This window comes from Lotus japonicus, chromosome 3 (genome assembly GCF_012489685.1).
Source record: "Lotus japonicus ecotype B-129 chromosome 3, LjGifu_v1.2".
Taxonomy (NCBI): Eukaryota; Viridiplantae; Streptophyta; class Magnoliopsida; order Fabales; family Fabaceae; genus Lotus; species Lotus japonicus.
The window spans coordinates 6,166,390-6,176,224 of record NC_080043.1 but is presented as its reverse complement, the minus strand read 5'-3'; the positions used below and the strand labels follow the sequence as shown (position 1 = coordinate 6,176,224).

At 36.8% G+C, this 9,835-nt stretch overlaps 2 protein-coding genes across 2 annotated transcripts; one reads left to right on the top strand and one right to left on the bottom strand.

The window, feature by feature from the left end:
• Positions 1-1,356: 1,356 nt before the first annotated feature.
• Positions 1,357-5,423, top strand: LOC130748309 (sm-like protein LSM7). Its single transcript, XM_057601488.1, has 5 exons — positions 1,357-1,538; positions 1,669-1,750; positions 2,428-2,499; positions 3,707-3,759; positions 5,143-5,423. The coding sequence occupies exons 1-5, from the start codon at positions 1,536-1,538 to the stop codon at positions 5,230-5,232; spliced, it is 300 nt and encodes a 99-aa protein (XP_057457471.1). The 5' UTR covers positions 1,357-1,535; the 3' UTR covers positions 5,233-5,423.
• Positions 5,424-5,840: 417 nt separating this feature from the next.
• LOC130748308 (cytochrome P450 705A12-like) lies at positions 5,841-8,800 on the bottom strand. The gene is made up of 3 exons (XM_057601487.1): positions 8,123-8,800; positions 7,420-7,744; positions 5,841-6,693 (listed from the first exon to the last, which is right to left on the bottom strand). The coding sequence occupies exons 1-3, from the start codon at positions 8,713-8,715 to the stop codon at positions 6,043-6,045; spliced, it is 1,569 nt and encodes a 522-aa protein (XP_057457470.1). The 5' UTR covers positions 8,716-8,800; the 3' UTR covers positions 5,841-6,042.
• Positions 8,801-9,835: the final 1,035 nt, after the last annotated feature.

Here is a 9,835-nt window from a genome sequence, read left to right as displayed (position 1 = left end):
GCTATCAGGCCATACCAGAATGCTCTCCTCACTGATCCGGCGAACAACACATTTTCAGTCGGTCTTAGAACAGTGGACGGAGACAAGGGAATAGAAGGTTTTCAAGAAATCTGTCAAGCGCACCATATTAATGGAACTGTCAGGGTGCATTACACATACATCAGAGGGAGCCAGTTCAACATTCGGATATTCCTTGATGAATACACTGAGGTAGCTTACATAGTCCAGGAGGATTCTGATGATGATTACTTAGTCCAAGAGGAGGAGGATTCTGATGATGAAGAGGAGCTTGCTTGGTTAAGTGATATCACTGAGCCAAGGTCATTTGGAAGGCAATGCCTGATATTACTCATCTCACTATTCTTTTCATGTTATCAAGTATAACTGTTCAGTAAGTGATTTTTTTTGTTTGTTACATTTTTCCAGCATGTCCCTGCCAGTGTCGTGCTTCGTCTTATTCCACATAGACCTCCATCACTAAACATCATATTACCATATGACAATTTAGATGTGTGGATCCTGAAATGGGCAGATGGTAGGCCCAATTCAGTTGAGTTTGGTCATGGCTGGTATGAGTTCGGTAAAGAGAAACGCATCCGTACTAGGGACCAATTGCGGTTCTATAAGACGCATCAGCCAGACACCTACCGGCTTGAAGTTCGCCCCCACTAAATTGTAGGATGATGTAGTGTTATTTATGTTTGACTGTGATTTTTATTTCAGACGATGTTGCCTAATGTTTGTTGTTCAATGGCTATATTTTTATGTTTTAATAATTATGGCATTTACATTAAGGTTACAGTCTGAATTATTTTGCTTGGACATTTTTGCCTTAGCATTTGTGTTGTGCTAGCCAAAACAATGTAGTAATAATATGCTTGCCTTACAAAAGGATTGGTTAAACTCAGGTTACAAACTCACTGTTTTTCAGGTTGACTCACAAAAAAATAAGCATTACTGTGCTTTTATACTTATATTTTGGTTCAATGACAAACCAATTGCACTCACATGCGTGACCAATTAGTTTCCTCTTATATTACAACCGACAACAAAGTAGTTTCCAGCTACATTACCGTGCTTTTAATTTCTTTGTAGGTAATGCTAAGTAAAAAATGGATTCTTCATTTACGAACACATATGTAGTCAATTGCTATATGGTTCAATTGGATCTTAAGCTAAAAAAAAACATGTATAGCCCATGTGCCAGATTAGTGTAGTTTGTTTTTCGCTTTCACTGCTTCACCAAAAAATATTAAAAAAAATATATTTTTAGTATTAAAAATTGAATAGTAATTATTTAAAAATAAAAATAATAAGGGTTTAGTGTTTTTATAAATATAAAAAGAGTAATAATCGAAACCAAAATAGATTAGTCTGTATAAGTTAAAAAAAAAGTAGCAAGCCCAGCCAACGTCTCAGGCTCAGCCGCAAGGTACTTACTTACTTTCCGTCACTGGCACTGCAATCTATTTCTATCAAACGACGACGAGACGCATAAATAATCTCTCTTCTTTGTATCAGACAGACAGACAGACATGGTGAGTAGTTTCTTTCTCTTTCTCCATTCATCACCTTTCTTTCACTGTGATTAATGAATGCATCATTCATTCTTCTGCAAAATAAATAATCTCAGTTTTTGATTTGGGGTTTTCTGATTGATTTCATCAGTCAGGGAGGAAAGAAACGGTTCTGGACTTGGCCAAATTCGTTGACAAAGGTGTTCAAGTTAAGCTCACTGGTGGCAGACAAGGTGTGTGTCACCCTAATTCATTCTTCTTTTTAGGTTTTCTCATCAGATTCAGTTATTTTCGTGCTGTCTGTCATTGTGGTGGTCTGTGTTTTTTATTTGCTTTTAATGTTTAATTCTGGGTTTCTCTGTTGTGTTCTTGATTGATTTTTTTAATATTATGATTTAAGAAACCTTTAGTATGTATGTTAGTGTTAAATGAACTCACAAGTAATGGTGTTTAAGTGTAATTGTAGCTGATTTTCTTACTTTCATATTGAACAATTTTGGAGGTGTTACTGGTGAGCATTGGGTGTGATCTTTGGAACAATTTTTTGTGGCAGCATGAACCTTATGCAACTCTTTGCTGCAATTGACTGGATCCTAATGTTTACATCTTTAAGAGTGTCTCTTTTCCCTTAAAATTTGCTATAGGATGAGGTTATGTTTATAGCCTCCCTTTTGTGTTTCCTCTACTGCTGTTTCAAGGGGTTTGATCTTTCTGATAAGCAAGAAGATATGACTGCCTTGATGCACTCTTGAGTCTTGACCTTTACTTATGTTCTTTGCATTTTGACCTTTAGCAAATTAACAAAACAATAACCCCCATAACCACTATTCCTCCTTTTCCCATTTGCTTTTTTTTACTAGTGTTCACTTGGGTAATGTGGGGTCTGACGTTTCAACTTGTTGGATTTCAGTGACAGGAACTCTGAAAGGGTATGACCAGTTACTAAACCTTGTCCTGGATGAAGCTGTTGAATTTCTGAGAGGTAAATTCCAAATATTACCAGCCCCTTGTTTTCACATATAGTGACTCAATGATAAATATCTTTTAGCATTTATATATTGCGCGAATATTATGCCCGTGACTTCAGTTTTCTGACAGCATGTTTAAGTGAGATGGGTTTTTTGGACGGGTAGTTGGAGAGGGAAATTTAGGGCCCCGTGTTTTGTATTTTTTAAAAATATTTTTTTATTTTTTAAATATATGATGCTTAGATAAGCTTTTCAAAGTAAAACAAACCGAAAAAGCAGTTTAGTGCTTTTCTTAAAAGGTAGAAAAGTAGCTTGTAAGAGAGGTATATGATAAAAGGGCTTTTTAACAAAGATTATCCAAGCACCTTTATTAACTAAAGATTAGATTTATGTATTTTTTTTCCCTTTTTCATGGTCAGTTTTCTGCTGTCCAAAAATTTCTTGCTTATTTCGCAAAATTATCTTAGTACTAAAAGGGCCTTTGCCAACTCATGAAAGCCTGACTTAAAAATGACAAGCTTTATTAAAATTTTTCAACAGCTAAAAGGACCAAAATTCATACTTCTTTAACTCTATGGAGTTGATAATATATATATATATATATATGTGTGTGTGTGTGTGTGTGTGTGTGTGTGTGTGTGTAAACTAGTAAAGCGACACAACATCTTTATGATCACCTGCTTGAAAGGACAATTCCTCAACGAAACTTACATGAACAAAGAAGCCATGTCAGTGCACCTTTTCATATAATTATTATATTTCATTGATAAATTCTAGTGTGAATCCTCAAACAACATTATTCATATTTCCATACATGCAACAAAACCTTTCATGTATAGTATAATGAGGTCTATCATTTTGATGTGATTTTATAGTAATGTAAATACGATCATTGTAGACTACTCCAACTAATTGGTAACATAACTAAAGAAAAACTGTCAATACCCGATACTGTATTTTAAGAATTCAAGTATGTTTTGTTTGCTTAATACTACTTAACTTCTTAAACTAATGGGCTTCCATTATACTTGATGATGGAGTCAACAGTGCCCTTTGCAAGGAAACTATTTGCATAAGAACATCTTTACTATTTTGTTTCTAGAAATAGAGTTGAATAGTTAAATCTTTTATTAAACGTAAGAAAATCTTTACTTATTCTTTTATAATATATTCCATTTCAATTCTTAACCAAATTCTGTGGTACTTTGTTTTGCTCTGTAGATCCTGATGATCCACTGAAAACTACAGCTCAGACCAGAAGTCTTGGCTTAATTGTAAGTTCCTTTCTTTTCCCTGTAATTTATCTAAAGCATTAATTACCATCTTAAAATCAAATGCTGAAATTTAATTTGGAATTTGGATGAATGAATGGCTGGTCTATTTTATCAGAATGCTGCTAGATTGTTTTCTTAATCAATTAGTTGTTGCGGTTTGGCTCTTCTTTAGAGGGTAAAATAAGTTGCTATAGTCATTGATTAGTAATTCAGCTGGTGAGATTTAAACAACTTCAGTGTTTGTCATATAAATACATGCATGTGGTCACTATTTGAACCGTTGGTTTTAATATCAATGGCTATACGCCTATGCCTAATATCAATAAGTTAGCTTGTCATGACTTGGGCCAGATGAGTAGATGAAGAAGGAGAAGCATTTGTCAATTGGGACTGATCAAAATTCTTGTTTGTATATAACTTTATTGGGAAGAAATAAAATTGTAAGTTAAGAACCTGAAATTGCTGTTTTATATTTCAAATGACTATGACTAAACTTTTACAGTCTTGTCACATGAAGATCTGTGACAAAAAAGGGCCTGGGAGCTTTGTTTTGTGATATTCAAGTTCCCAAACTTGAAATTTGTTTTGTTGCACATTTGGGGGTCTGTTAATGCTAATAGTTTATGCCCTATATTTTACAAAACTTTGGTTCGGATACTTTAAATGCCATACTGCAGCGAAATCCTGTGTTTTGCTTCTATTTCTGCGGGTTCCTGGGGCTACTTATTGATGATCAAGCATCACGCATCATTTTCTTTTGAAAGCTGGAAAAAAATGAAAATGGTTAACCTTTATTGTTAGGTACTCTGGTAGCTTAACTTTAAACACACGAGTATCTGTATCTCAGATATTGATACAGGAAAACCATAGGCAGCTCCTGTATATTATTGTCAGCTTACTTTATCATGTCTGAGAAGGTTTATAGGGATAGGGGGAGACATAAGAAAAGGTGGAAATTTTGTTCCAATGTAGATGTATCTCCCAGAAACTATATTTCCTCTCTTTTAATCCCTTCATAGTAATACAAACAAGGCAAAAAGCTAATAAGACCATTTTTGGCAATTTCTGTGTGTTTAGTTGAAACTTGCAAGTAATGAAATTATAAAAGCCGTTTTTGTGAAAAAGAGTGATGATTAGGTGACTTTTGTGATGGTTGGACATGTTTAATGTTTCTTGAGTGTGAAAAGCAGTTTTCCTCCTTTACAAGTGAGCTAAATTTGAAATTTCATAATTCATACTGGCAATGGAAATGCCTATTATGTATAAAAAAGCATTTCCCGTGAGTTTGAAGTCACACAACATGACCAAAAACTTTATTTGAATGATTATGGTCTGAATTCATTGGGCTAAAAACTTACACTGCTTTTGTTGTGCACTGTGCAGGTTTGTAGAGGAACTGCTGTCATGCTTGTTTCCCCAACTGATGGTACAGATGAGATTGAGAACCCCTTTATTCAGCCCGATGGGGCCTAAGATTTGAAATGTATGCATGTGTAAAACAGCTAACTTTCATAAATGTATGCTAACCAAGCCAGTCTTCATTATTGTGATCAGCTTGGTATTTGCTCTCCTATCCTGTGTTAACTTTTTTATCTTTTTTTGATTAAAACACATTGGTTTTTTGTTTTACTGACTAATATAAGATTTCATGGTTCCGTAGTTTACTTATATCTTGACACGTCATATTTGATAGGTAAAATTACATATATTATGGGCTAATGATGCATAGGTAGTTCATTTTGGCTGTTGTCCTATTCCAGGTACTTTCACGGTACTGGTATCCGTTCAGTACTTATATATCTTGCACCTCGTACTTGTATCATTGCAATGTAGATTATTGGTAATTTTTATAGGAATCAATTGGGTATTAGGTTTAATTGTCATCCCGATTTCAAGTCAAGTTTGTGAACCGCTTAAATATATGCTTTAAGCAGCTTTGGTAAATAGTACGGAATGAAGAGAATGAAAGAGTTGGTTTTGGAATGAAGAGTTACATTATCCTATCCTAGCGCAATAAAAAATACATTACAAAAGATACGATTACACTATCATATTATGTCTCCTTACCTTGTCCACTAAACGGATCCTAAAGCTAAAATCAATTTTGACACAGAATTGATTCTGATTAAAAAGAACATGATCCAAACCTCCGAATTTTTAATTACCACAGGTTATTATTAGATCAGCTATACAATCCCCTTGGTCGTTGAGGATAGTGAGACATTGTTTTCCTCATCAAACTTTTGTTTTTCAGAAGCGGGTGTGTATTACATATTGAGTTATTTATCCATCAAATGGGTTAAAATGCACTACAGGAATGCAAATGAGTGGGTGAAGCATGTTCAAAGACATGCCAGATCCAGATTGCATATCAACCTTTTCTCCTTTCCCATCTTCACCGATTTTCCAATCAAAGCACTCCACCATAGCAGCAACTGCAGTGTTCATCAAGTTGAATGCCAACATTGTCCCCGGGCACCCTCTCCTTCCTCCTCCAAATGGAACAAAATTGAAGCTCATTCTTTTAGCATCACTCTGATCATCAATTGGATCATCCTGTTCTCTCAGGAAAACCAAGAACCTTTCAGGGCGGAACTCGTTAGGATCGTCCCATGAGTCCGGGTCCCTCATTATAGCATATAAGTTGACTGCTACTGCTGTTTTTGCTGGTACATCAAAGCAGTTTATTTTGCAGTCTTGGCGGCATTCTCTTGTTGTTACTGGTCCTGGTGGGTATAGTCTCAGTGTTTCCTTCACTACTGCTTGCAGATATGGCAAGTTTGGGATATCTGATTCTTCAACTAGCCTAACATTTTGAGTGACTGATTCTATCTCATTCCTCACCTTCTGGAATGCTTCAGGATGGTTAAGAAGCTCAGCCATTGCCCATTGCATTGCTTCTGCTGAGGTGTCTGTGCCTGCAATGAAGAGATCCTGCCACAGAAGTACATACTAGTTTAACAATGACAAACTAAAGCAACTCCTAACGTTCTTGTAAACTGTTAACAATCATATTAAGTGGGTCTATAATATAAAGGACGACTTAGTACTCCTTTCTTTGATACCTGTTCAAAATCTACAGTTTTGACATGGTTTTTTTTTTCTCAAGGATTTTTATAATAGGGGAAAAAACTATACATGTTGTTTTGGGCCGATGACCAACGACGTGGCCCAAGAGTCATCAAGGTCGGCCAAGGACGATCAGACCCAATTCTATAGTAAAGTCAAAGGAAGGCGAAACTTCCATCATTCTAACCAGCTGACTTAACCATAGAAGTTAAGTTGTTAGAACCATGGTCAAGTTGTTTCAACCAAGATTAAGTCGTTATGCCACATGGACATTTTGTTATGTCACACGCTTAAGTTATTCAGACAACACATTTACTCTATTATTGCTCTTCCTTAGCTAAGAGCTTCTCTCTCTCATCTTAACATGACTTAGCGTCGGAGTGCCTTTTGCATGTACCTCCACCACCGTGTTCCATCGTGCACAGCCACTGCATCATCGAATTCTCAGCCGAGCACATTCTACTTGATCTGAGATCATCTCGTTCAGGCCCAAGGACAATCACATGTGTATATATGAAGAGTCAAAGAGTGTATACTCTTATAACAGTGAATATTTTTTCGAAGTGGGAGGATATGATAAGTGAAAATTACCATTAAAAAGGCTTTGATATGAGTCCTTGTGATCTTGAACTCAGCCTGAGCATCATGATGAACATCCAACATAATATCCACTAAATCCCTCTCACTCTCATTCCCATCCCCACCTGATAATCTTTTCTCTTCATGCTCCTTCAGCACTTTCTCCAGCAACTCATCATACCTTCTGCTCACATCCATAGCCTTTTTCCCATAAACCCAGAAACTCAACTCCTTCAGACATCCCAACACATCACCAAAGCACAACTTTGCAGCAAGCTCAAATGACTCCTTCACCAACTTCCTTATCTTCTCAGCTTCCTCGCATTTCTCCGAACACCTTCAAGACCAAACGGGTTCTTAAAATTGATTGTTTTCACTCAATTTGAGGAACTAAGACCCTGTTTAGAGGAGCTTATTTGAGCTTATCCGATAGCATAAGCGCTTATGTCAGTGTTTGGAAGAGCTTATGCAAACAACTTATGACCTACCATAAGCTGTTTTGAGCTTATTTTCATAAGCTATTGCTTATGAAAAAGAGCTTATGCTCATAACTTATTTTCAATTTATTTCAATAAATTTTTTAAAATAGCTTATGAATACGCGCATAAGCGCTTATGACCATTATGACCATAAGCACTTAATTAAGCTGTTTTCCCAAACGGGACCTAAATTGATAATCTACTCTGGAATGGAAAACCACATGTGGATGTGGTACCTGGTGCTCATGGCCATTCTGCAAGTGACATTGTTGGTGAGCTTCATCAGTTCAGCACCCAAGTCAATAGCGACATTGCCATGCACATTCTGCAACACCCTTTTGAGCGAACGCTCTATCTCTTCCTTCCTGATCCTCATGGAGCGGTCCAACTGGCGCACGCTGAGGAGCTCAGTGACGCAGAGCTTCTTCATGAAGCGCCAGTAGGGGCCGTAAGGGGCGGTGATGAACCCAGAATTGCCGTAAGGGAGCCTCTCGGCGAAGGCGAAGGCGGGTCGGGAAGAGAAAGCGAGGTCGTGGGTCTTGAAGACTTCGGCGGCGGTGGCGGCGGAGGAGACGAGGAGGAGGCGGCGAGAGGGGCCGAGGCGGAGGTGGAGGAGGGGGCCGTGGTTGGATGAGAGGGATTGGAAGGATTTGTGGAGGGATGTGGAGAGGAGGTGGAGGTGGCCAATGAAAGGGAGTGACGGTGGGGTTGGTGGAAGAATGGTGGCGGCGGCGGTGGTGGATTTGACGGTGGTGAAGGAGGAGAAGAAGACAAAGCAAGCTATGAGGAAGGGTGAGAGGCAGAGGAGGAGCAACAGTGTCTCTATCATGGTTGCTTTGTCGTGGACTCTCACGACCTTGTGTTTCTGGTCGGGCTCATTTGGAGAAAGGATGTAAGAGTATCTTCACTCGCTTAATCTAGTTGGAGCACTTAAGTAACGTTGCTTTAAATTTAAGCAACGTTGCTTAAGCAAGGTTGTTTATTCTCTTTCTACTTACTCCTTGTTACTATAGTTCGTGCTACTGAGATCATCGTGATTGGGAGAGAAAAAACTTTTGCACTTAGGATCCTGAACTAGTAACATTCTTATTTTAAAAGACGTATAAGCAATTTTTTATTATGATGATATTGATTGTGTTTCGTGACTTTTTTTTAGATAGGCATACGTTGAAGTCTAACAAGCTTTTTGAGCGACTTTGATTTGGGATGTCGGAATACCAACTGAATCTTAAACTGACTTTGAAACAACGTTTAAGAGCTTCGATTGAAAGCTTTTCCTATCTAGTGTCAAATTATATTTGCTCTTTCATTCATGACCTTGAATATTATCATGACCTTGAAATAATATATATATATATGAGATATAATGAGACAATCAAAAGTAAAATTAAGATACCTAGTTGAAGCAAAATTTGCATGAATTGGTTATGAGTTGCTTGAATCTTATGTGCTAGCTTGGACTCACCAAAATAGTGTTTAAGCAACATATCTTGAATCCATTGTTGGAGATGCTCTTAGATCAAAATATGAGATCTCATTTAAACTTTACAAAACCAATTTTAGACCATCATATCTATTTTTTCTTCTATACTATTTTAACAAATATTTTCTTCTTATCTTAGTCTTTTTATTCTATCATCTCATTTACTTCTCTTTATTATATTTTATCTCTATAGATGTGAAATATGTGTGCTTTATTTCCAAAATGAAGATTATATTAGGAGAAAAAGTTTGATACACCGACCCCGACGGTGTAAAGTTTTTTTACACCGTCAACCAATTAGATTTGAAGGATGTGCCACGTCAATTAATGAAATTAAATAAAATGAGAGATTTTCTCACATCCTTGAAATCTGATTGGTTAACGGTGTAAAAAAACTTTACACCGTCGGTGCATAGAAATTAAACTCTTAGTTAAAATTTACACACATTAACATAGGCCCTCAACT